The sequence below is a fragment of the Mobula birostris genome, chromosome 5 (assembly GCF_030028105.1).
Source record: "Mobula birostris isolate sMobBir1 chromosome 5, sMobBir1.hap1, whole genome shotgun sequence".
NCBI lineage: Eukaryota > Metazoa > Chordata > Chondrichthyes > Myliobatiformes > Myliobatidae > Mobula > Mobula birostris.
In genome coordinates this window covers 172,256,060-172,284,022 of record NC_092374.1, presented here as the reverse complement: position 1 = coordinate 172,284,022, position 27,963 = coordinate 172,256,060, and the positions used below count along the sequence as shown (strand labels likewise).

The following is a 27,963-nucleotide window of genomic DNA, read 5'->3' as shown; positions in this document are numbered from 1 at the left end:
TTGGAGGGGTAGGACTGAGGGAGTACTCCAGTGTTGTGGGGGGTAGGACTGAGGGAGTACTGCAGTGTTGGGGGGTAGGACTGAGGGAGTACTGCAGTGTTGTTGTGGGTAGGACTGAGGGAGCACTCCAGTGTTGGAGGGGTAGTACTGAGGCAGCACTCCAGTGTTGGAGGGGTAGTACTGAGGCAGCACTCCCGTGTTGGCGGTGGCATACTGAGGCAGCACTCCAGTGTTGGAGGGTAGGTCTGAGGCAGCACTCCAGTGTTGGAGGGTAGGTCTGAGGCAGCACTCCAGTGTTGGAGGGTAGGTCTGAGGCAGCACTGACATGAAGTAGCTGCATTGATCCAGTTGCAGCCTTTCAGGGAGTTGGGTATTAACCTGATGTCCCATTCCTCTGCCTCACAGATATGAAATATCTGATGTCAACCAAGAGAGCAAATGGGATGTTCTGCCTGTGACCCCAGTCGATGCCCAGCCACATCTTCTGGTCAAGGGTCAAAGAGCTGCAGATGTTAAACACCCTGAGGTGAGGCAGCGCCAAGTGGCATTCGAACCGGATCGCCTGTCCTCTGATTTACGTGTCCGGAAGTTGTTCTGTGTAAATCGCGTGCCCGGGTTCCCCAGAGCGGGACAGGACCATTCCACCCACACGGTTTTCCAGCGAGGGGCTGCACTCGTGCTCCCAGTTCCCTCTGTGCATCGCGAAGGCTGATCGACGCACCAGCCAGCCTGGCGCGATGCGGGAGCACTGTTACCTCGGTCGCCGTGGAACAAAAGACTTCTTGTTGCAGCGACTCTGCTGCTTGTCATAGCAACTGGCACATGATCCGCGGCAAACACGGAGACCGGGCACACACCGGAGCTTTCTCGGCATCCGAAATCGGCAGCGGACACCTAGCGCCCGGCCGGCCATGCACCGCGCCTACCAGCCCATCCTCCCCTGTGGGAACAAGCTCTTGCAGCAGAGGTGGGACCAGACCAGTTACCTGGCGCACCGGCAAAAGGTAGGTCGGGGAGAGGGGGAAGAGGGACGGAGAGGAGTGGAAGGGGCAATCGGCGTTGGGTGATTCGGGACTGCCCACTCCCTTCTGGTTTTCATCCCAACAAGTAACGACTGCGCGAATAAAGGTGAACAATAAGAATGCTGGAATCCTCAGCGGATCAGGCAGCATCTGAGCAGGGAGAACGTCCATCAGAGCTGGTAATTGTTCAGAAGTTTCGCACCCCAGAGGCTAGACTGCAGAAGCTGGAAATCTGGCGCTACACACGTACACATACACTGCTGGAGGAATTCCGTAGGTCAGGAGGGTGGCTATGGACAAGCCCTGACCCTCTTTCTTTCCAGTCCTGATTGAGGGTCTTGGCTGAAAACGTCTTTTGTTCATTTCCTTCCACAGAGGCTGTCTGATTTGGTGAGTTCCTGCAGCCGTCTGTGTCCGTTCCCCCGCCACTCACCCCCCCCCCCTTTACATCGGGGAACAACAGTGGAAACTGCTGGGAGTGCACATCACAGACAACCTCTCATGGTCCCAGATCACATCCCACACAATCAGGAAAGCTCACCAATGCCTCTACTTTCTGAGGAGCTGGACTTTTCACATCCATACTTGTGTCATTCTACAGCACAAGTTTCCTCTCAAGAAAATGAATCTCAGGGTTGTATATGGTGACATATATCTATTTTGACATTTTAAAAAACTTGAACAGTAGAGGCACAGTAGAGAGCAACCTAACAAGCTGCAAGAGTGCTTGGTATGGAAACTGCCCATTGCATCACTGGCACCAACCAGCCTGCCTGCCATCAAGGGCATATAGAAAGAAAGGAGCTGGTAAAGGGCCAAGTAACACCATGAAGGATCCCACCCGCCCTGTTCATGTCCCACTCCCATCAAGGAAGAGTCTACATAGCATCCATGGCAGGACCAGCAGACTCAAAATCAGTTACTTTCCCCAAGCAGTAGGGCTGATCAACACCTCTACCCGCTAATTCCACCACTACTTTATTATTTCCTGGTCAGCCACCTTATGTGCAACCGAGTGTCACTTCATAGACATACAATTGATCTATGTATATAAGCCCTCGCCCTCCTCCCCCGACTTTCTGCTTTCCGCAGGGATCACTCCTTACGTGACTTCCTTGTCCATTTGTCCTCCCCACTGATCTCCCTCCTGGCACTTATCCTTGCAAGTGGAACAAGTGTTATACCTGCCCCTTCGCTTCCTCCCTCGCTACCATTCAGGGCCCCAAAGAGTCCATCCCAGGTGAGGCGACACCTCACTTGTAAGTCTATTGGAGTCATATACTGTGTCCGGTGATCCCGGTGTGGCCTTCTGTATATTGGTGAGGCTGCTTCACCGAGCACCTTCACCACAAGAAGCAGGTACTCCTGGTGGCCACCCATTTTAATTCCACTTCCCACTTCCATTCTGATGTCAATTCATGGCCTCCTTTACTGTCGCAATCAGGATACACTCAGATTGGAGGAACAACAATTTATATTCCGTCTGGGTAGCCTGCAACCTGATGGCATGAACATCGATTTCTCAAACTTCCAGTCATGTCCCCTCCTTCCCCATTTCCCATCCCCTTTTCCCTCTCTCACCTTATCTCCTTGTCTGTCCATTACCTTCCTCTGGTTCTCCTCCTCCCATCTCTTTATTCCATGGCTTTCTGTCCTCTCCTATCAGAGTTCCCCCTTCTCCAGCCCTGTATCTCTTTCACCAATCTACTTCCAAGCTCTTTACTTCACCCCTCTCCCCTCTTGGTTTCACCTATCACCTGTTCTTTCTCCCTCCCCTCCCCTCCACCTTTTAAATCTACTCCTCATCTTTTTATCTCCGGTCCTGCTGAAGCGTCTCGGCCCAAAATATTGACTGTACTCTTTTCCATAGATGCTGCCTGGCCTGCTGAGTTCCTCCAGTATTTTGAGTGTGTTGCTTGGATTTCCAGCGTCGGCAGATTTTCTCTTGTTTATGTATATATTCATTTTGTGTTTTTTTTTACTATTATTTTCATTATGTTCTTTACCTTTTTGGATCCAGAGCAACAATTATTTTGTTTTTCATACACGTGTACAGGAAATAACATTAAATAATCTTGGTGTTATTTAGAGGTTAGATTGGAAATAATTCAGGAAATGTGTAGCTCGGGTGTTTAATGGTAGGGTTGAGTTGTTCTCCAATCTTGGCACATTACTCACAAATGTTTCGTCACCATGCGAGGAGACATCATCAGTGTGCTGTTAATCGTGCTGTGTTCTCCATATGCTTGGCCTTTATATACTTATCAATGAGCTGATTGGTTGTCATTTCGTAAATTAGGTTAGTTTTGAGGGACAGTGAAAGGGGGGAAGGGAGGGAGCAAAAGATGGAAATGTGTAACAGGGTGGAGAATGACAAATAAATTCGGAAAATAAAGAACAAAACCCATCCAAACAGGAAAATGTTGGAAATGTACTGCAGGTCAATCATGGTGGAGGGATAGGGGATAGACAGGGTGGGGAGATGTGAGTGTTGGGTGCTGTAATGTGGCCAGTGGAAGGGGGCAAAGTGCAGTTCCACCTTGGGGAACAGGGGAGGACAGAGGCGTTGGAGAGGGAGTTGGACAGCGGGGTAAAGTGAATAGTGGTGGTGTTTGTGGCCAACTCCCTGAGCTCTGTCTGCACCCTATCTACAGTCCTCTACCAGAGAAAAGTAACCAGAACTGCCTCACCAACCTCAGGCCATTTACAGTGAATTCAAATGTATTGATTCCTATTTTACAGCAATAACTACATATCTAAGGTTTTGGAACATGGTGAAGTTGCGAATCATTCTTTGTCAGAATTTCAGAATCAGAATCAGGTTTATTATCACTGGCATGTGTTGTGAAGTTTGTTAATATAGAAGAAAAAAATAAATACGTAGATCAATTACAGTATATGTATATTGGAGATTAAAAATCGTGCAAAAACATACTATATATTAAAAAAGTGAGGTAGTGTTCACAGGTTCAATGTCCATTCAGGAATCGGATGGCAGAGGGAAAGAAACTATTTCTGAATCGCTGAGAGTGTGTCTTCAGGCTTCTGTACCTCCTACCTGATGGTAACAGTGAGAAAAGGGCATGCCCTGGGTGCTGGAGGTCCTTAATAATGGACGCTGTTTTCTGAGACACCGCTCCTTGAAGATGTCCTGGGTACTTTGTAGGCTAATACCTAAGATGGAGCCAACTAAATTTATGACCCTCTGCAGCTTCTTTCGGTCCTGTGCCGTAATCCCCCAACCCCCCATACCACACAATGATGCAGCCTGTCAGAATGCTCTCTACTGTACATCTATAGAAGTTTTTGAGTGTTTTTGTTGACATACCAAATCTCTTCAAACTCCAAATGAAGTACAGTGACTGTCTTGCCTCCTTTATAGCTGCAGCGATATGTTGGGACCAGGTTAGGTCCTCAGAGATCTTGACACCCACGAACTTGAAGCTGCTCACTCTCTCCACTTCTGATCCCTCTATGAGGATTGGTATGTGTTCCTTCGTCTTACCCTTCCTGAAGTCCACAATCAGCCCTTTCGTCTTACTGACGTTGAGTGCAAGCTTGTCGCTGCGACACCATTCCACTAGTTGGTATATCTCACTCCTGTATGCACACTCATCTCTATCTGAGATTCTGCCAACAATGGTCTGTCTTCACTTCGCTTCCTTTTTATTGAGGAAGATGCTTTTAAATCAGAAAAGTTTCTGAACCAGAGTGAATAACTTTACTCACCTCAATGCTAAATTACTCCACAATCTATAGAATCACTTTCAAGGACTCTATAAGTCTACAAGTATTATTTATTGACTTTTTTATTATTTGCATGATTTGCCTTCTTTTGCATATTGGTTGTTAGTCAGTCTTCATTAAATATAGTTTTTAATAAATTCTATTGTATTTCTTTATTTTTCCTGTAAATGCCTTTATGAAGACACATCTCAAGCTAGTACTGTATATGGTGACATATATGTACTTTAATAATAAATTTACTTTGAACTTTGAAGCTGGAACCCCTGCTAATGTATTTTATTCAATAACTATCTCAAATAACTTTTCAAGAACCTGTTGTGCTTTGATGCTTTGGTTAATGGGGCAGTTGTTCCATTCATCACAGTATAATTCAGACTGCACTCTTTTTCACATAATTATTCACCAGAAGGTCCAGCTGTTGAATATTTTCACTGTGAAAATTGGCTGTGGAGATGTTAATGAGATTGTCTCTGTTACAGTTATGCATAAGTGTGTCATAAATCACATAGCCTCTCTGTAGCCCATTCAAAGCATGTGTCCCTCAGTCAGAGAGGCTTTCTTATTCCATCACCTTTTATGTTCAGAGAACAGAGTCCCAGCCTTGTTTCTCTGTTGACATAAAGGTTTCAGCTGTGATGCACGAGCTTCCATCTTCCATGAACAGTCGGGGGGCGGGGGGAACTCAAATCTCATTTAAGAAACTCAAGCTGTGAACAAGCTCTGCACTTCCAGTGTGGCACTGGAAGAGTGCTGCACCGTCAGACAGACTTACACTTCCAGTGTGGCACTGGAAGAGTGCTGCACCGTCAGACAGACTTACACTTCCAGCATGACACTGGGAGAGGGATGCACCGTAAGACAGGTCTGCACTTCCAGTGGCCACACAGGGAAAGGGCTGCACTGACAGAGAGGTTTACACTTCCAGTGTGACACTGGGGAAAGTGTTGCACAGCCAGACAGTCCTGCACTTCCAGTGTGACACCGGGAGAGTGTTGCACGGTCAGACAGGTCTGCACTTCCAGTGTGACACTGGGAGAGCAGTACATGGTCAGACAGGCCTACACTTCTGGTGTGACACCGGGAGAGTGTTGCACGGTCAGGCAGGCCTGCAGTTCCAATGTGACACTGGGAGAGCAGTGCACGGTCATATAAGCCTGCACTTCCAGTGTGACACCAGGAGAGTGTTACACTGTCAGACAGGCCTGCACTTCGAGTGCGACATGGGGAGAGTACTGAACTCTCAGACAGGTCTGCATTTCCAGTGTGGCACTGGGAGAGTGTTGTACAGTTAGACAGGCCTGCAAGTCCAATGTGACACCGGGAGAGTGTTACACTGTCAGATAGGCCTGCACTTGCAATGTGACCCTGGGAGAGCATTGCACTGACAGGGATCAGATTCATACTTCCAGTGTAACATGGGGAAATTGTCACACTTTCAGGGATACCAATGTTCGGTAGGATATAAAAAACAAAACTCCAATGCTCACTTGTGAAATGAAATATCTCACCATTTTGAAGAACATTGTCTAGATCATGCCGTATTCAGGCATAGATTGCTCTGGATTCCAACATCTGCCATCTTTTGTGTCTCCATTTGGTGAGGAGTTGTGACTGGAATTGAACCTTATGTATCATTAGTAAACATCTCGCATGAGCTTCTGGCTAATGAAGTATCTGAAAAAGTTTGTACCAAGGACACAATTCCAAGGAACTCCTGTAGTGATGTCCTGGGACTGAAATGATAGATCTCCAACAATCGTAAACCATCTTTCTTTGTACAAGGAATGACTTCAGCCACTGGTGAGATTTCCCCTTGGTGCCCATTAACTTCTACTTTACTTGAGAAACTGTTTCTCCATTGGAGGAAAGTTTGGTGGACAGAGAGCACATTTTGAAAAGAGTCAGAGGGAAGGTGAGAAACTCTTTACTACACTGAGACACACTGCCTGTATGGAACCTACAGGAATTTGGAGGAATATTGGGAATGAAAAAGTCTACAGATCTGGGGGAGGAAAGCAGGGAAACTCTTTCAAAGAGATGGCATGGACTTGACAGGCTGACAGGATGTTGGCTGCCAATGTGGACTGATTCTGTGCTTCAGTTTGAGTGTGATGCCAATTTCCAGTGCTAAAATGTGTGGTTTTGAACTTCATGACCCTGGACAGGTCACATGTGAAAGAAACACTGTAGGTTTCATGGAAACATTTTGTATTTGAGAGATGGGTAGGGTGAGTTGAATAACAGTGCTTCTTGTGGAGTGGAGTGCTATAGATGTTCAGACATCGCATGATGTCCATGTGTTGGTGGAAAACTATGTAATTGTTGAATCAGATTATGAGTATTGTTCATAGCCCATGTAAACACTGCAATGACTCAGTTAAGAGCTACAGTTCCAATACGTGGCTGTCAGCTATAGCTTCTCCTTCCAACCACTTGACAAGGCAGATATGTTACTTTCCTTTTTTGTAGCTGAGGGTTGCAGCTGAGAGCTCACTGGTTTCTCTCTATTCTTTGTTTTATTTTCAAGAGGGGAAAAAAAATCATTCCAGTATAGAAACAGGGGAAGAAAGACTCTGACTTTTCCATGAACGTTACCTCATCAGTGTGGTGCAGACTAGTTAATCAGATCAGAGGGATTCCCTGCATTTTCCTTTCCCGAATTATGCAGGGTTGAGCTCGGAATTCTGGAAGCAAGTGATGTTGGGATCCTCAGTAGGAATTCTCTCAACAACAACTTGTATTTATACAGTTTCTAATGTATCACAAACACTTGAAGCAATCCAAGCAACGGTTGAAGGTACATAAGCCTGAAAGCATGTACTAGATTCAAGGAGAGATTCTATCCTGCTGTTACAAGATTATTGAATAGTTTTTTTAGTTTGATAAGATGGACTCTTGACCTCACAATCTTCATCATGGTGACCTTGTCAACCTACACTACACTCAACTGTAACTAACACTTTATTCTCTTGTACTATCTCAATGCACTAACTGTATGAACTGTATGCGAGAGAAGTTGTTCAATGTACTTCGGTACATCAAAGTTCAAAGTGAGTTTATTATCAAAGTATGTATATGTTACCATACACTACCTTGGGATTCATCTTCTCACAGGCATTGACAGGAAAATTAAAGACAAACAATAGAATCAATGAAAAAACACTCAAATAAAGACTGACACACAACCAATGTGCAAAAGAAGGCAAACTCTGCAAATTGTAAAAAATGTTACAATAATAAACTAATTTAGCAATTTTACTTTAGCACTCAATGAGTTACTGGGAAAAAAGCAAGTGACCATGTATTCCGGGGTGGCGGGGGGAGAGAGAGAGAGAGGAGAGAGAGGGGAGGGAGAGAGAGAGAGAGGTTAGGGAGAGAGAGAGAGGAGGGAGGGAGAGGGGAGAGAGAGGGGAGAGAGAGGGGAGAGAGAGAGGGGAGAGAGAGAGGGAGAGAGAGAGAGAGAGGAGAGAGAGAGAGGGGAGAGAGAGAGTGGGGAGGGAGGAGAGAGAGGGGAGGGAGAGAGAGAGAGAGGTTAGGGAGAGAGAGAGAGGGGAGGGAGGGAGGGAGAGGGGAGAGAGAGGGGAAAGAGAGGGGAGCGAGAGGGGAGAGAGAGGAGAGAGAGAGTGGGGAGAGCGGGAGAGGGAGAGAGAGGAGAGAGAGGGGGGAGAGAGAGGGGGGGAGAGAGGGGGAGAGAGGGGGAGAGAGAGGTGAGAGAGAGAGAGAAGGGGGGAGAGAGAGGTGAGAGAGAGGGGAGAGGGGGAGAGAGAGGGGGGAGAGAGAGAGGGGAGAGAGAGAGGGGAGAGAGAGAGGGGAGAGAGGGGGGACAGAGAGAGGGGGAGAGAAAGAGGGGGAGAGTGAGGGGGAGAGAGAGAGGGGAGAGAGAGAGAGGGGGGTGAGAGAGGGGGGAGAGAGAGATAGATAGATAGATGGAGGGAATTGTAGAGTTCAAAACCCAGCCACCTGAAGTCACAGCTGCCAGAGGTTGACAGATGAAGGTCAGGGATGTGAAGGAAGCAGAATCAGAGAAAGGAATCAGAATTACATTCATTATCACTGACTTGGGGAGGTGAAAGTTTTTGTTTGTGGCCGCAGTGTGGTGCAAAGACCTAAAATTACTATAAATTACTAAATGAATAGATAATGCAAAAAAAGAAATAACAAAATAGTGTTCATGGGTTCATAGATCATTCAGAAATCTGATAGCAAAGGGAAGAATTTGCTTCTGAATCATTGAATGTGGGTCCTCGAGCTCCTGTACTTCCTCCCCAATGGCAGTAACAAGAAGAGGGGATGTAATGGATGGAAGAGATTTTGAAGTGGTGTGAGGCTGAATTAGATCATGGGAATAGGGAGGGGAGGGGATTTGGAAGTTTTATCAGGCGTAGGTTATAGAACCTGGATGTGTAAACCAGGAGCTAATGAGAATGAAAACACCAGGACATTTAATACACAAAGGTCTCTCCTACATCACAATTTGGTGGCTAGGTACAACTCAAACACCATGTATAAACTTGCCGATGACACAACTATCGTTGGCAGAATTTCAGCTGCTGTTGAAGAGGTGTAGAGGAGCCAGATAGATAGCTGTTTGAGTGGTGTAGCAACAACAACCTTGTATTCAATGTCAGAAAGCCCAAGGAATTGATTGTGGACTTCAGGAAGGGGATACCGAGGGGACACACACCAGTCCTTATCTAGGGATCAGCAGTGGAAAAGGTGAGCAGTTTCAGGTTCCTGGGTGTCAACATCTCCGAGAATCTATCCTGAGCCCAACTTATTGATGCAATTACATAGAAGGCATGACAGAGGCTATATTTCATTAGGAGTTTGAGGAGATTTATTATCTCACCAAGGACTCTTGCAAATCTCTACAGCTGTACCGTGTAGAGCATTCTAACTGTTTGGATCACCATCTGGTATCTGAACAGGATGAAAAATGCTGCAGAAAGTTGTAAACTCAGCCAGCTCCATCATGGACACTGGCCTTGAAAACCTTCAAAACGCGATGCCTCAGAAAGGTGGTGTCCATCATTAAGGACCATCAACCAGGACTTGCCCTCTTCTCATTGCTACCATCGAGGAAGAGGTACAGAAGCCTGAAGACACACGCTCAATGTTTCAGAAACAAGTTATTTCCCCCACCATCAGATTTTTTTTTTACAGAAAATGAACCCATGAACATGTCCTAACTATTTTTTGATCTCTTTTTGCACTACTTACTTATTTAAAAATATATATAATTTACAGTTTTTTTTAATATTATGTATTGCAGTGCCCTGCTGCCTCAAAACAACATCATAAGACCATAAGACATAGGAGCAGAATTAGACCATTTGGCCCATCGAGTCTGCTCCACCATCCAGTCATGGCTGATTCTTTTTTACCCTCCTCAGCTCCACTCCCTTTTCCCCATAACATTTAATGCCATGTCCAATCAGAACCTATCAAGCTCTGCCTTAAATTCCCCCAACAACCTGGCCTCCACAGCTGCCTGTGGTAATAAATTCCACAAATCCACCACTTTCTGGCAAAAGAAATTTCTCCGCATCTCTGTTTTAAATGGACACCCCTCTATCCTGAGGATGTGCCCTCTTGTCCTAGACTCTCCCATCATGGGAAACATCTTTTCCATAACTACTCTGTCTAGGTCTTTCAACATTCAATGTGATCCCCCCTCATCCTTCTGAATATCAACGAGTACAGACCCAGAGCTATCAAACCTTACTTGTATGATAACCCTTTTATTCCCAGAATCATCCTTGTGAACCTCCTCTGAACCCCCTGCATTGCCAGAACATCTTTTCTTAGATGAGGAACCCAAAACTGTTCACAATACTCAAAGTGAGGCCTCACCAGCATCACATCGCTTCACTTGTATTCTAGACATCTTGAAATGAATGCTAACATTGCATTTGCCTTCCTAACCATCCACTCTACTTGCAAGCTAATCTTTAGGGTGTTCTGCACAAGGACTCCCAAGTCCTGTTACATCTCAGATTTTTGGATTTTCTCCCCATTTGGAAAATAGTTTGCACGTTTAACTCTACTTCCAAAGTACATGACCATGCATTTTCCAACATTGTATTTCATTTGCCACTCTGTTGTCCATTCTCCTAATCTGTCTAAGTCCTTCTTCATCCTACCTGTTTCCTCAACACTACCTCCCTCTCCACCAATCTTCGTATCATTTGCAAACTTGGCAACAAAGCCATCTACAAACAAGAGAAAATTTGCAGATGCTGAAAATCCAAGCAACACACATAAAATGCAGGCCAGGCAGCATGCCAAAGGGCCTCAGCCCAAAATATCGACTGTACTTTTTTCCATAGATGCTGCCTGGCCTGCTGAGTTCCTCCAGCATCTTGTGTGTGTAACAAAGTCATCTATTCCATCATCTAAGTAATTGATATACCGCATAAAAAAGAAGCAGTTCCAACACCAGTCGTTGTGAAACACCACTAGTTACTGGCAGCCAACCAGAAAAGGATCCTTTTATTCCCATGCGCTGCCTCCTAGCAGTCAGCCAATGCTCTAACCATACCGGTAACTTTTCTGTAATACCATAGGCTCTTAGTAAGTAGCCTCATGTGTGGCACCTTGTCAAAGGCCTTCTGTAAGTCCAAATATACAACACCCACTACATTCCCTTTATCTATCCTACTTGTAATCTCCCCAAAGAATTCCAAAAGGTTCGTCAGGCAGGGTTTTCTCTTAAGGAAACCATGCTGACTTTATCCTATCTTGTCCTGTGTCTCCAAGTACTCCATAACCTCATCCTTAACAATTGGCTCCAACATCTTCCCAACCATTGACCTCAGGCTAACTGGTCTATAATTTCCTTTCTGCTGCCTTCCTCCTCTCTTATGATTTTTGAAAAATCATTACTAATGCCTTCACGATCTCTACCACTATCCCTTTCAGAACCCTAGGGTGCAGTTCATCTGGTCCAGGTGACTTATGTACCCTTAGGTCTTTCAGCTTTTTGAGCACCTTCTCCCTTATAATAATAATTGCACTCACTTCTCATTCCTCACACCCTTCAACATCTGACACACTGCTAATGTCTTCCACAGTGAAGACTGATGCAAGATACTCATTTAGTTCATCTGCCATCTCCTTGTCCCTCATTATTATTTCTCCAGCCTCATTTGCTGGTGGTCCTATATCCACTCACATACTTGGAAAAGCTTTTACTATCCACTTTGATATTGTTTGCTAGCTTGCTTTCATATTTCATGTTTTCCCTCCTAATGATTCTTTTAGTTGCTCTCTATAGGGTTTTAAAAGCTTCCCAATCCTGTCTCCCCATTAATGTTTGCTTTGTTGTATGCCCTCTCTTTTGCTTTTTCATTAGCTTTGACTTCCCTTGTCAGATTTCACACATTTCACAACATACAGTGATGATAAACCTGATTCTGAATCTGAGCATGTGGCCAAGGTAGAAGAGCAGGCTCTAGCTCACAGAGATTGACCTCACAGAGATGTTAGGATTGTAAATACTTAGGGATATGCTGACAATATTGTCAAGGGACTCATTACGACAGTGGTGCTGCTAAGAAGGGTGAGAGTTGAACCATGTAATTATTGCTGTAATCTGAAGGATCGGATTAGATTGAAGGAGAATACTCCATGACAACGGGCTGTTAATACTGATTACATTGTTGAAGTCTGTATGGTCAAGTTTTGTCAGTGGAGCAATTAGATGTGAACAAAAGAACTTCAAAGGTATGTGGTTTACTTCCTGTTCACTCTAATTCTCAAAGATGAAAATTTAGCTGATAGCAACTGACCTTGGGGTTTGGTTTTGGACGGAGTCTGTAATAAGGTAATATTTGTGCAGATGGTCCCTTCAGGCCCTCCATTTTAAGGGGAGATTGAAGCTGGGTGTACACAACATGAAGTGTTTATCTACTGTCTCCACTAGCAGGGTTACTGGTGATTGAAGGTCATCAACTGAAGGTGATAGAGAAAAGAACCAGAGGATGCAATTCCAGCCACCCAGGTTCAATCATGACCTCTATGTGGGGTGCTCCAGTTTCCCCCCACATCCCGAAGATATGCAAGTTGGTAGGCCAACTAGCTGCTTAATTACTGCCCCCTCCTTGTAGGTGGGTAGTAGAATTTGTGGGCAGGTGATGGGAATGTGGAGAGAACCGAAATGGATCGTTGATGGGAATGTGGAGAGAACCGAATAGAATTAGTGTCAATGGATAGTTGATGGGAATGTGGAGAGAACCAAATAGGATTAGTGTAAATGGGTGGCTGATGGGAATGTGGAGAACCGAATAGGATTAGTGTTGATGGCATTGGGCATTGTCTCAGTGGCCATAGGACCTGCTCCTTTGCATGATACCATGCAGAAATGTTTTTTTTTTGGAGAGAGAGTTGTGAAAGGGGATTGAATAAGTACTTGAAGAAAAGCCTGTGAGCTGTGAAGAAGGAGTGAGAGACTGGAAGTAATCAAAGGGCTTTCAGACAGCTGACATGGCACTACGGAGAAGTGGCGTCCTTTTGCGGAGGGTCCACCCTGCTACGCAGCCAGTCAGACTGGCAGCCTCTCCCAGCCCAGGCCTGAAGAAAGCCTGGGGTAGGACCCACTTGCTGGCAGGTTCAGGAGGCTGGTTCCAGCAAGGCTGCATCAGCAGATCTCATGGAGACCAACAGCTTCATTACTCTGTCAGAGGCTCTCGTGAAACCAACATCAAAAATGTCATATGAGACCAATGTAAGCAATAGCTGGTAGTTAATGCACACAATCCAACACTGAATAGGCTAGTATCACACAACCATAACAAAGTTACTGCACAGAAACAGGTCTTTCAGCCAATGGAGCAAAACTCACAAAGACAGCGGTTAGATTTCATGAGGAGTTTGTGGAGATTTTGTATGTCACCAAAGGCAATTGCAAATTTTTACAGATGTACCAGGGAGAGTACAGTCGTCCCTTGGTATCTGAGGGGATTGGTTCCAGGACCTCCCGCGGATACCAAAATCCGCAGATGCTCAGGTCCCTTATATAAAATGGCATAGTATTTGCATATAACCTACGCGCATCCTCCCGTATACTTTAAGTCATCTCTAGATTACTTATAATACCTAATACAATGTAAATGCTATGTAAATAGTTGTTATACTGCATTGTTTAGGGAATAACGACAAGAAAAAAAGGTCTGTACATGTTCAGTACAGACGCTAGCATCGTAGCTCTTCTGGGTACACTGATACCACCTCGGCATCAGCCAATGCCGATTCTCCCATGATCTTTAGGTTCCTGAGACCGTAGCGCTTTACATAGCCAGCCAGCCATCCTGTACTAGCCTTAAACTCCTTCCTCTCGCTCACAACACAAGTAGCGAACAAATGAGACGCGAGGCAAACAACGAGTGCTGGAGAGAGACTGAGGATCTGTGAAATGGTGGGAGGATACAGCAGGGTATGCCTACACATCACTTCATTCGCGTGGATTCAGCATAGTGCTCAGCGCGCGGCAAATTCAGGGTTTGCTCTTTGGAACTTTCTGGAATTTTTTTTTCAAATATTTTCGATCCGCAGTTGGTTGAATCCGCAGATGCAGAACCCGCGGATACGGAGGGCCGACTGTATTCTAACTGGTTGCATTACTATTTGGTATGGAGCTGCCACTGCACAGCATTGGAAAGCTATAAACTCAGCCCGCTCCATCATAGGCACTAGTCTCCATAGGATTCAGGACATCTTCAAGGAGCGATGCTTCAGAAAGGAGGAATTCATCATTAAAGACCCCCATCACCCAGAACATGCCTTCTTCTCATGGTTACCGTAAGGAAGGAGGTACAGGAGTCTGAAGGCTCACACTCGATGATTTAGGAACAGCTTCTTCCCCTCTGCTATCAGACTTCTGAATGAACAATGAAACCATGAACACTACCTCAGGACTTTGTTTGGCTCTACTTAAATTTAACTATTTTATATATAGTTTTAACTGTAATTCTTAGATTTTATTATTATGTATTACATTGTACTGCTGTCACAAAAACAACAAATTTCACGATGTATGCTGGTGATATTAAACCTGATTCTGATTCTGAAATGCTTGAAGATATCAGCAGGCCAAGCAGCATCTATGGAGGGAAATGGGCAGTTCATATTTCGAGTTCTGGCCCTTCGTCAGTCCATGGGAACAAAACATGACAGATGCACTCAATTGAATATTCTAGAACTGAGATGGGGCTCACAAAATTGAAATGGATAGATGGACAGTCTCAAGGGGCTGATTCTCAATCTGAGTATGTATTTTACTAATGTCTACTTAATTTTAAATGTGCTGTTCATTGCCAAAATAGTCTTAACAGCTCATCAGTCGAATTCTCTTGTAGGTACAAGCGGTTAAATCAATGGTTGACAACCACTCTCCTGAAACCTTCTCTCATCTTCAACTGAAATTTAAGAAGCTAAAGGTAAGGTGTTCCTTGTCTTCTTCTGTGCGCTCATTGTCTCCCTATGGCTGTGCACTTTCACACGACAGTGTGTCAATACGTCTCCCTATACCATTAAAACTATTTCAATTGAAACTCAGTGAAATACACAGAGGTGGGCAGGAAGTTACTCCCAAGACAAAAGCACTGGCCAGGAAAGGTTGGTGCAGGATGATGTGGAGGGGAGAAGAATTGACAGTCTCAGACAAATCGTCTGTGAGCTCAGGAGAGCAGAAAGGATGGAGAATCGCCCTTTGCACTGGGAAAGTCATGTTGAAGAGCAGAAATGGTTTGGGGGAGGCTGATGTACACAGACTGACTGGGATGGGGGGAGATGGTGAGGGGTGGGTGGGGCAGAAACGCCAGCACAGACCAATTGGATTGTTTGAGCTGCACAAGCTACGTCTTTATCTGTAGCACACATCAAAATTGCTGGTGCACGCAGCAGGCCAGGCAGCATCTCTAGGAAGAGGTACAGTCGACGTTTCGGGCCGAGACCCTTCGTCAGGACTAACTGAAGGAAGAGCTAGTAAGAGATTTGAAAGTGGGAAGGGGAGGGGTCTCAGCCTGAAACATTGACTGTACCTCTAGGCCTGGCCTGCTGCGTTCACCAGCAACTTTGATGTGTGTTGCTTGAATTTCCAGCATCTGCAGAATTCCCCGTGTTTGCGTCTTTATTTGTAGACTGTTATTGTCACATTTGGTGTGCGCCTTCGTACCTCCGTTGGTCCCTGGCTCGTGGTGTCTGCCGGAAGAGCTGCACCAGCTGATTTTCATAGCCTGCCTGTGTTAAGAGGGACCTCAATGACATTGAGTGACACTGGGAAATGGTGCATAAGTGATATCAATTATCACACGTGCCAGTCCCTGTCACATCACCCTGCTGTTTATCACTGCATTGGCAGGTCAGGGCTGAAATGTTGGTGGAAAACAACTGTGACGTGTGTGTAAATGGGATGGGAAATGGTGAAAATGTCTTTTACTTATTGTTCTTGATCTGCTGAGGCCCCTAGTTGCACAGAGTGGAAATGCACCAATATTATTTTAGATACTGCCAGTGCTGAGGAGTCAACTAGTGGGGCAGGTCGAGGAGAAGGAGAAATGCTGGGGGTGTGTGGCGCATGGATTGAACCTAGGCTGACACTGGTGTGTGGGGCATCACACAAGATGCTGGAGGAACTCAGCAGGTCAGGCAGCATCTATGGAGGGACATTTTGGGTTGAGACCCTTCACCGGGACTGGAAAGGGGGAAGATAACTGGTATAAAAAGGTGGGGGGTAGGTGTGGAGTAAGAGCTGGTGGGTGTTGGGATCAAGGTGAGGGAGGAAGGAGGGTGGGAATGATGTTAGAAGCTGAGAGGTGATGGGTGGAAGGAGCAAAGGGCTGAAGAAGGCGGATCTGATAGGAGAGGGCAGTGGAAGAGGAAGGGTGGGATAAGGGGAAAGAAGTATGTGGTACTAAGAGTTGCAGTGTCAGGAGAGCTTTCTGAAATGGCAGAGATGTCACCTTTTACCGGAACAGCAGTGGGTTCTCTCAAAACTTTACCTGTAGCAAAATGTCAAGTTGTTGATGTAGCCATTATCAGAGTGCTCACTGCATCAGTTCCTGTAACAGTGACGAAGAAAGGGAGGTTTGCATTCCTAAACTGTTGTTCAGCAACTCCTCTTGAAGACCCAAAGTGTTTATAGTCAATGGGATCCCTGAAGTGCAGCCGTTGTTGAAATGAGCCAAACTCTGCTGTTAATTTAAGCACAGCAAGATCACACAGCAGCAATGTAAATGGCCAGTTTTTTTATGCTGCCATGTGAATATCAAAGGTCGATGACGTTTCACCAGAATGTTAGCAATGATTCTCCCTTCACAGATGCATCTGACCTGCATTTTGCTTCAGCTTCAGGTTTTCAGCACTTGCACCATTTTGCATTGTCTTATTATGGCCCCTCCAGCAGGGCATCACTCCCACCATCTGCTCTGTGAGTGTGACAGTACAAGCCCCTTCCACAGTGCAGTACTCCCACCATCTGCTCTGTGAGTGTGACAGTACAAGCCCCTTCCACAGTGCAGTACTCCCACCATCTGCTCTGTGAGTGTGACAGTACAAGCCCCTTCCACAGTGCAGTACTCCCACCATCTGCTCTGTGAGTGTGACAGTACAAGCCCCTTCCACAGTGCAGTACTCCCACCATCTGCTCTGTGAGTGTGACAGTACAAGCCCCTTCCACAGTGCAGTACTCCCACCATCTGCTCTGTGACACTGTAACAGTGCAAGCCCCTCCAGCAGAGCATCACTCCCACCATCTGTTCTGTGAGTGTGACAGTACAAGACCCTTCCACAGTGCAGTACTGCCTCAGCACTCAGCAACCAGCTGTGCAGCACTCCCTAGTACAGTACCACCTTTCCCACAAAGTAACCTTCCCTTAGTACTTCCCCTCTCACAGTGTGTTGCTCCCTCAGAACTGCTCTTCCCACTAAGACAGTCACTCAGTACCACCTTTCTCACAGTGTGACCCTCAGTACCACTCCTCCCAGTGTGAGCCTCTCTCAGTACAGTACTGCCCCTCCCACTCACACACACTGCTTCAGTGGCTGTGAATCTCTCGGGGGAGGTGGGGGCTGGGGGCCCCAGAAGGTGCAGTGCAGACCTGATACTGTTTATTTTTGTGGAACTTGGCCCGGTCTCTTCCCGCAAAGCTCCAGCTGCTTCCTGGTGGCCGGTTTCATGTCTGTCCATTGAAGGCAGTGTTAGTGTATTCAGATCTGGCACCTCGGTTAGGTGTACTGATTGTTGTTTGCATTCAAGCACAGCTTGAGGAAGACCGTCTCTCCACCATCGAGAGAAACAACAAGAAACTGCTGGAGAAGATGTCAACAATCATGAGGACAACTGGGCGAGTTGACAATACGAATGAGTACAAGATAAAAAGGTGCCTTTTCTTCCAGTGGATAGTTAAATGGCAACCTGCTTCATCCTCAGTGCCTGAACTGTGATACACAGCGGCCTGTGCTTGCCTGGTTGACACATCTGGCTTGGTCACAGGGCCTGGCCTGCCCTCAAACTAATGCAGCAAACCAGGCAGCTCACCAATCGTCGGATGACCCTGGGAGAAAAAGTCTCCAGTCAGTTCCTTACTATTTTTCCAAAGTCATGCAAATATATCCAATCATAAACAAGAGAAAATTGCAGATGCTGGACATCCGAGTGTGTGTGTTGCTCAACTACATCCAGCATTTATTGGAGGTTGCTGTTGAATCCAGTCCCACTGTCCTTTCAGGGAGCATGACCCTGACCTTAGTAACCTGCAGTGCATGAATAGTCTCCCCTCCCCCAACCCTGGTTCTTCTGGTCACCTACCCTCCTGTTCATGGAAACTGTCTCTTTTTGTTTCTACCATCAGACCATAAGACATAGGAGCGGAATTAGGTCATTTGGCCCATCGAGTCTGCTTTGCCATTCCATCATGGTTCATTTATTATACCTCTCAACCTCATGCTCCTACCTTCTCCCTGTAACCATTAACACTCATACTAATCAAGAACTTAGTAACCTCTGCTTTAAATATGCCCAATGATTTAGCCTCCATAGCTAATCTGAATTCCACAGATCCATCGTGCTCTGGCTAAAAAAAAAAAATTCCTCCTCATCTCTGTTCTAAAGGGGCATCCTTATATTCCAAGGCATCCTGCTATTCTGAGGCTGTGCTCTCTGGTCGTTGATTCCCCCACTGCAGGAAACGTTCTCTTCATGTTCACTTTATCTAGGCCTTCCAATATTCAATAAGTTATAATGAGATCCCCCCTCATTCTTCTAAACTCCAGCGAGTACAGACTCAAAGCTGTCAGACATTCCTCAGACATTAACCCTTTCATTGCCAGGATCATTTTCATGAAATTCTTCTGGACTCTCTCCGAATATACTCTCGGAAAATCCCTCTTGATTTTGAGTCTCCATTTAGATTCCAAGGAGAGAGAGGTTGCATTTTGTCCAGTCTCTCCCTCTAAAAATGGTCCAATAAACTTCTTCCACATCCTCTCCTGGGCTCCAGCATCTTATTAAAGCTGTGACTGGGACAGGACCTAGTGCTCCAGCTGGGAGATAACTAGGGAGCCTATTAATTGGAGGCAGTATTGCAGCAGTGCCACCCTGTCAGAGGGGCTGTATGGAGCAAGGACTACTGTTGGTTGGTAAAATATTTCACTAAGTTATTTAAAATAACATCAAGGGACTTTGTCCGGTGCCTTGTCTACAATGCCCCTGCTGGTTGTCCATCTGTGTGGAACTTGATGCTGCTGTTACTCTTGCAGTAATTGTCCAGAAGTATGCTGATGTAGAATTGTAATTGTTTGTCGAAGTCACAGAGGACTGGCTGCCAGTTAACATAGACCCTGTGGTTAAGAAGGGGGGAGGGATGCAGATGTCCAGGGAATTACAGACCATGAGACCTGAGGGTGACAGGGTGATCTGGATGACTGTGAACTCTTTCTTACACTGCTGTACTGTTTGTGAATCAGTTTGAACAGGGAAAGGCAGCAACAGGAGCTAGAAAGAGTAAATCGTGAGAACAAGGCTATGCGGGCTCGCCTCAAACAGGTCGAGCCACAGTACAACCACCTCAAATGGCTTGAGGACTTCAATAAATCGGAGGAATATATGGACAACATTTCTCGCTATCCCCGTGGCTGGCACATTGCACAGAGATCAAAGGTAACACCCTGAATCCTAGAGGAAGACCATCACTGCTCCCGACTGTCTTCAATCTCTCGATAACTGTCCATCACTTGAGGTTACCCTCTACATCTGCTTGACCACGAGGCCAGTTTAATTCATGTTAAGATGTACAAATATTCCCAGGGCCTCATAATATGCTTTAACCTCTCCTTGCTTTAACCTTTAACTTTATTTTTATATAATTCTTTATAATTGTAAATGGTGATTTTTGTTGCATATTGCACCAACACACAACAGTAAATTCCCAATACATGTAAATACACTGCCTATGGTGAATAAAGTAGATCTTTGAGCCTTGCAATTCCCTGGGATCTCTGAACTCCTCCAGTTCCTGTCTCTTGATGTTCCTGGATACCTATTACTGGAAACGATGCCTTCAGCTGCCTACATAGAACAATGAATATTGAACACTAAGGCACAGACCAAGTTTGTCCAACCTGTCCTTATAGTTAATGCACTCCTATCCAGGCAATGTCCCGGTGAATCTCTTCTGCACACTCTCCAAATCCTTCATATCCTTTCTGTAGTGCAACAACCAGAACTAAACACAATATTCCAAATGTGGTTCAACCAAACATTTATACAAGAGCAACATGACCTGCCAACTTTTATTTTCAATACCCTGATTAATGAAGGCAAGCATGGCATTATGTCCCTGAGCTCTGGAACTCCATCCCTTCATTTGAATTATTTCTTAAAACCTCAAGCTTTGGCTACTGTTTCCTTTCTGCAGCTTGATGTCAGTAGTGGCTTTTGGCCACCTACAAAGCACCATGAGATGTCTCATTGGGTTAGAGGGTGAACCATGTGTTGTTATGAATGCTGGAGAGTGCAGTGGGACAAAAGTACTGGAGATCCGAGTTCAAGCCCCACCACGGCAACCGTGGAACAGAAAACAAGCATCTTGTAACGGTCACAAACGAGAGAAAATCTGCAGATGCTAGAAATAGTCATAGTCATACTTTATTGATCCCAGGGGGAAATTGGTTTTCATTACAGTTGCACCATAAATAATAAATAGTAATTGAACCATAAATAGTTAAATAGTAATATGTAAATTATGCCAGTAAATTATGAAATAAGTCCAGGACCAGCCTATCGGCTGAGGGTGTCTGACCCTCCAGGGGAGGAGTTGTAAAGTTTGATGGCCACAGGCAGGAATGACTTCCTATGATGCTCTGTGTTGCATCTCGGTGGAATGAGTCTCTGACTGAATGTACTCCTGTGCCCACCCAGTACATTATGTAGTGGATGGGAGACATTGACCAAGATGGCATGCAACTTAGACAGCATCCTCTTTTCAGACACCACCGTGAGAGAGTCCAGTTCCATCCCCACAACATCACTGGCCTTACGAATGAGTTTGTTGATCCTGTTGGTGTCTGCTACCCTCAGCCTGCTGCTCCAGCACACAACAGCAAACATGATAGCACTGGCCACCACAGACTCGTAGAACATCCTCAGCATCACCCAGCAGATGTTAAAGGACCTCAGTCTCCTCAGGAAGTAGAGACGGCTCTGACCCTTCTTGTAGACAGCCTCAGTGTTCTTTGACCAGTCCAGTTTATTGTCAATTCGTATCCCCAGGTATTTGTAATCCTCCACCATGTCCACACTGACCCCCTGGATGGAAACAGTACCTTAGCTCTCCTCAGGTCTACCACCAGCTCCTTAGTCTTTTTCACATTAAGCTGCAGATAATTCTGCTCACACCATGTGACAAAGTTTCCTACCGTAACCCTGTACTCAGCCTCATCTCCCTTGCTGATGCATCCAACTATGGCAGAGTCATCCGAAAATTTCTGAAGATGACAAGACTCTGTGCAGTAGTTGAAGTCCGAGGTGTAAATGGTGAAGAGAAAGGGAGACAAGACAGTCCCCTGTGGAGCCCCAGTGCTGCTGATCACTCTGTCAGACACACAGTGTTGCAAGCACATGTACTGTGGTCTGCCAGTCAGGTAATCAAGAATCCATGACACCAGGGGAGCATCCACCTGCATCACTGTCAGCTTCTCCCCCAGCAGAACAGGGCGGATGGTGTTGAACGCACTGGAGAAGTCAAAAAACATAACCCTCACAGTGCTTGCTGGCTTGTCCAGCTGGGCGTAGATACAGTTTAGCAGGTAGACGATGGCATCCTCAACTCCTAGTCGGGGCTGGTAGGCGAACTGGAGGGGATCTAAGTGTGGTCTGACCATAGGCCGGAGCAGCTCCAGAACAAGTCTCTCCAGGGTCTTCATGATGTGGGACGTCAATGCCACCAGTCTGTAGTCAGTGAGGCAGCTGGGGCGCGGCGTCTTCAGCACAGGGACAAGGCAAGACGTTTTCCACAGTACAGGAACCCTCCGGAGCTTCAGGCTCAGGTTGAAAACATGGCGAAGTACTCCACATAGCTGAGGGGCACAGGCTTTGAGCACCCTGGTACTGACACCATCCGGGCCTGCAGCCTTGCTTGGGTTGAGATGTTTCAGCTGTCTTCTCACCTGTTCAGCTGTGAAGCCCACTGTGGTGGTTTCGTGTGGGGAAAGGGTATAGTCATGAGAGCAGGGAGGGAGACTGTGAGGAGGGGTAGGAGGGGAGAGTGGAATATGTGTTAGTTGGGGGCCGACAACAGATGGCTCATGTGGGGGATGGGCAGGGGATCACAATGTCAAATCTGTTAAAGAACAGGTTAAGTTCATTGGCCCTGTCCACACTGCCCTCAGCTCCTCTGTTTCTAGTTTGCCGGAACCCAGTGATGGTCCTCATCCCCGTCCAGACCTCTCTCATGTTGTTCTGCTGTAGTTTCCACTCAAGCTTCCTCCTGTACCTGTCTTTAACCTCGCTGATCCTGGCTTTCAGGTCCCTCTGTATTGCCCTCAGCTCCTCCCTGTTTCCATCTCTAAACGCCCTCTTGAGTACTTTTTTCCATAGATACTGCCTGGCCTGCTGAGTTCCTCCACCATTTTGTGTGTGTTATTTTGTAATGGTGACACAAAAACAACTAGATTGTCATAAAAATCCATGTGGTTCACTGGGTCTATTATATTTGTCTATAAGTCATCCAGACCCATTCTATTTGTCAAACTCTTAAATCCTTCAATCTAAAAGGCCCAGCAAGCCACCTGGTTCAAGGGCAGTTAGGGGTGGCTTATAAATGCTAGCCTGGCCTGTAATACCCACGTCCAGAGAAATGTGCACTGACAACATCACTGGGCCACTGAATCTTAGAATTATTATAAGTGGTAAAAGGGGTTAAAAAACAGAAAATGTATTAAAAGACAACAATGTGTATATTGGAGGTTCTTTATTTCTGGGTAGTGGTTGACTTTATAAATTCATTCCCATGGTATTGAATTTCCCCCAGATGTTCCTTGCATCCACAGCTCTCCACATATCCATTTCAAGTGAAGGTATGAGTTGTGGCTCAGTGGACAGCATTCCTACCTCTGAGACACAGGGTTGTAGGTTCAAATCCCACCACAGGGACAAAATCTGTGTACTCCAAGCCAAGTTTCTGCTGCACCAAGGGAGTGCTTCACTTAAAGTTAACCTGAGATGCTGTGTGCTCTCCTTAGGTGGAGTTCATGTGGAGAGTTCCTGAAGAATGGGAGATTTATCTCTGGTGCTCGCAAAAACAGATTGCCTTGTCATAACCCCAAAGCATGTTGGAACTTGCTGTGCATTACATCTGTAAACACCTTCATAAAGCTTCATTTACATCCACAGTGATGACATGCTTTAAGAGTTTGATGATGAACCATATCAATTCCTGCCTAGGAAGCAACTTGGATCTGTTTCATTTTACTTTCTGGCATAACAGGTCCACAGCAGATGTCATTTCATTGGCTCTTCGCTCAACCCTGGAACATCTGGACAACAAAGATGCATACATCAGTATATTCTTTATCAAATACATCTCAGCATTTAATACCATCTTCCCCTCAGAATTAATCAATAAGCTCTAAGACCTTAGCCTCAGTACCTCCTGGTGCAATTGGATCCTCAATTTCCTCACTTGCAGACCCTAGTGAGTTTGGATTAGCAACAGCATCTCTTCCACAATCTCCATCAGCGCAGGTATACCACAAGGCTGTGTGTTTAGCCCCCTGCTCTATTTGCTGTACACATATGATTGTGTGGCTAAGAACAGCTCCAACGCAATATTTAAGTTTGCTGTTTGGCCACTGTTGTAGGCCAAATCAAAGGTGGTGATGAGTCAGCAAATAGGAGAGAGACTGAAAATCTGGCTGAATGATGCCACAACAACAACCTCCCACTCAATGTCATCAAGACCAAGGAACTCATTATTGACTTCAGGAGGAGGAATCCAGAGGTCCAAGAGGCAGTCCTCATTGGAAGATCAGAGGTAGAGAGGATCAGCAACTTCAAATTCCTCAGTGTTATCAGTTCAGAGGACCTGTCCTGAGCCCAGCATGTAAGTGCCATTATGAAGAAAGCACGGCAGCACATCTACTTCCTTAGAAATTTGAGAAGATCTCTGAGGATCTAACCCGGTCCCAACATATCGATGTAGTTATAAAGAAGGCAAGACAGTGGCTATACTTCATTTGGAGTTTGAAGAGATTCGGTATGTCAACAAATACACTCAAAAACTTCTATCGATGTACGGTGGAGAGCTTTCTGACGGGCTGCATCACTGTCTGGTATGGTGGGGTGGGGGCTACTGCACAGGACTGAAAGAAACTGCAGAGGATTGTAAATTTAGTCAGCTCCATCTTGGGTACCAGCTTACAAAGTACTCAGGACATCTTCAAGGAGCGGTGTCTCAGAAAGGCAGCTTCCATTATTAAGGACCTCTAGCACCCAGGGCATGCCCTTTTCTCACTGTTGCCATTGGGTAGGAGGTCCAGAACGCACACTCTCAGCGATTCAGGAACAGCTTCTTCCCCTCTGCCAGCCTAAATGGACATTGAACCCTTGAACACTACCTCACTTTTTAATATATAGTATTTCTGTTTTTTGCACAATTTTTAATCTATTCAATATATGTATACTGTAATTTATTTATTTATTACTATTATTATTTTATTTTGGGTTTTCTTCCTTCTATGTTATGTATTGCATTGAACTGCTGCTGCTAAGCTAACAAATTTCATGTCACGTGCCGGTGATAATAAACCTGATTTTAATTCTGAATGACATCTAAGTCTTTGACAAACATCTATAGATGTGTGGTGGGGTGTATATTGACTGCTGCATCACTGCCTGGTGTGGAAAAACCAATGCTCTTGAACATAAAATCTTGGAAAAAATAGTCAATACAGCCCGCCCCACCACTGAGCACATTCACACAGAGTGTTGTCGCAGAAAAGCAGCATCTACCATCAGGGACCCCCATCACCCAGGTCATGCTCTCTTCTCACTGTTGCCATCAGGAAGAAGGTACAGGTTCAAGAATAGTTATTACCCCTCAGCCATCAGGCTCTCGAACTAGAGAGGTTAACTTCATTTGCCCCATCAACCCATGGACCCACTTTCATAGTCATAGTCATAGTAATACTTTATTGATCCCGGGGGAAATTGGTTTTCGTTATAGTTGCACCATAAATGATAAATAGTAATAGAACCATAAATAGTTAAATAGTAATACGTAAATTATGAAATAAGTCCAGGACCAGCCTATCGGCTCAGGGTGTCTGACCCTCCAAGGGAGGAGTTGTAAAGTTTGTTGGCCACAGGCAGGAATGACTTCCTATGACATTCTGTGCTGCATCTCGGAGGAATGAGTCTCTGGCTGAATATACTCCTGTGCCCACCCAGTACATTATGTAGTGGATGGGAGACATTGACCAAGATGGCATGCAACTTAGACAGCATCCTCTTTTCAGACACCACCGTGAGAGAATCCAGTTCCATCCCCACAACATCACTGGCCTTACGAATGAGTTTGTTGATTCTGTTGGTGTCTGCTACCCTCAGCCTGCTGCCCCAGCACACAACAGCAAACAAAAGCACTGGCCACTACGGACTCGTAGAACATCCTCAGCATCATCCGGCAGATGTTAAAGGACCTTAGTCTCCTCAGGAAATAGAGACGGCTCTGACCCTTCTTGTAGACAGCCTCAGTGTTCTTTGACCAGTCCAGTTTATTGTCAATTCGTATCCCCAGGTATTTGTAATCCTCCACCATGTCCACACTGACTCCATGGATGGAAACAGGGGTCACCGGTACCTTAGCTCTCCTCAGGTCTACCACCAGCTCCTTAGTCTTTTTCACATTAAGCTGCAGATAATTCTGCTCACACCATGTGACAAAGTTTCCTACCGTAACCCTGTACTCAGCCTCATCTCCCTTGCTGATGCATCCAACTATGGCAGAGTCATCCAAAAACTTCTGAAGATGACAAGACTCTGTGCAGTAGTTGAAGTCCGAGGTGTAAATGGTGAAGAGAAAGGGAGACAAGACAGTCCCCTGTGGAGCCCAGTGCTGCTGATCACTCTGTCGGACACACAGTGTTGCAAGCACACGTACTGTGGTCTGGCAGTCAGGTAATCAAGATCCATGATACCAGGGAAGTATCCACCTGCATCGCTGTCAGCTTCTCCCCCAGCAGAGCAGGGCGATGGTGTTGAACGCACTGAAGAAGTCAAAAAACATGACCCTCACAGTGCTCGCTGGCTTGTCCAGGTGGGCGTAGACACGGTTCAGCAGGTAGACGATGGCATCCTCAACTCCTAGTCGGGGCTGGTAGGCGAACTGGAGGGGATCTAAGTGTGGCCTGACCATAGGCCGGAGCAGCTCCAGAACAAGTCTCTCCAGGGTCTTCATGATGTGGGAGGTCAATGCCACTGGTCTATAGTTATTGAGGCCGCTGGGGCACAGCGTCTTCGGCACAGGGACGAGGCAGGATGTCTTCCACAGTACAGGAACCCTCTGGAGCCTCAGGCTCAGGTTGAATACATGGCGAAGTACTCCACATAGCTGAGGGGCACAGGCTTTGAGCCCCTGGTACTGACACCATTCGGTCCTGCAGCCTTGCTTGGGTTGAGACGTTTCAGTTGTCTTCTCACCTGTTCAGCTGTGAAGCCCACCGTGGTGGTTTCGTTTGGGGAAGGGGTATAGTCGTGAGAGCAGGGTGGGGAACTGTGAGGAGGGGTAAGAGGGGAGAGTGGAATATGTGTTGGTTGGGGGCCGACAACAGATGGCTCATGTGGGGGATGGGCAGGAGTCACAATGTCAATTCTGTTAAAGAACAGGACTCAAGGACTCTTCACCTCATGTTCTTGACATTTATTGCTTATTTATTTATTTGTTTATTATTTCTTTCTCTTTATATTTGTACAGTTTGTTGTCTTTTGTATAGTGATTGTCTGCCCTGTTGGTGTGGTCTTTCATTGAATCTATTATGGCTATTGGATTTATTGAGTATGCCAACAAGAAAATGAATGTCAGGGTTGTGATAATAAATTTACTTTAAACTTTTGATTGGCCTTTAAAAGCTTTGGGACAAGGTGGCATTAATTGCTACAGAAATTAGTGCCCTCCTTTTCTCAATGGAGCTAGTTTAGTTTGCAATATAACAAGTATGGTTGTGTATATTTTGAGGTAAAGTTGGAATTTTGAGGCTGGTTTGACTCCACTTATCGCTGAGTTATTTTCTAATACTTATTTTACATTTTGCCAGCCCAAGTCAAAAGCAAAGTCAACAAAAGATTCCAAAAAGAGCAAAAACATACAAGTGAGGAGATCGACGTGAAGGACAGCAGAGGAAGGAAGCAAAGCAGTTGGTCTACAGCTCAACTGGTTCCACACTGCATTCTCAGTACGAGCTCTGTCACAATACTAATTGATCCAGACTAAATAACTTCTTTTCACCCTCTGGTTCAGATCATAAATAGTATCTGTATCTGTCACTACCCTGTGTGGAAAGCTTCAGAACCAGTAACTGAGATCAGACACACCTCATTCATCCTTTGTCTAATTCTCACTGACATTGATGTTTATCATGAAAGCAATGTGCTGAGTTTGAAATAAATTGTGTCAACGCAAGCATGTCCATATGTTTATAA

The 27,963-nt window shown here is 45.7% G+C and overlaps 2 protein-coding genes across 2 annotated transcripts in view; one reads left to right on the top strand and one right to left on the bottom strand.

Annotated features, from left to right (window-relative positions):
• Positions 1 to 27,963, bottom strand: part of LOC140198041 (ras GTPase-activating protein 3) — a 234,759-nt gene that overhangs the window by 185,538 nt on the left and 21,258 nt on the right. The gene's annotated exons all lie outside the window — the stretch shown is intronic.
• On the top strand, positions 646 to 27,963 carry LOC140198043 (uncharacterized protein CFAP97D2-like). The gene is made up of 5 exons (XM_072258883.1): positions 646 to 1,004; positions 15,125 to 15,205; positions 18,030 to 18,148; positions 19,734 to 19,926; positions 27,579 to 27,963. Exons 1-5 carry the CDS (start codon positions 912 to 914, stop codon positions 27,648 to 27,650), a joined length of 558 nt encoding a protein of 185 aa, XP_072114984.1. The 5' UTR covers positions 646 to 911; the 3' UTR covers positions 27,651 to 27,963.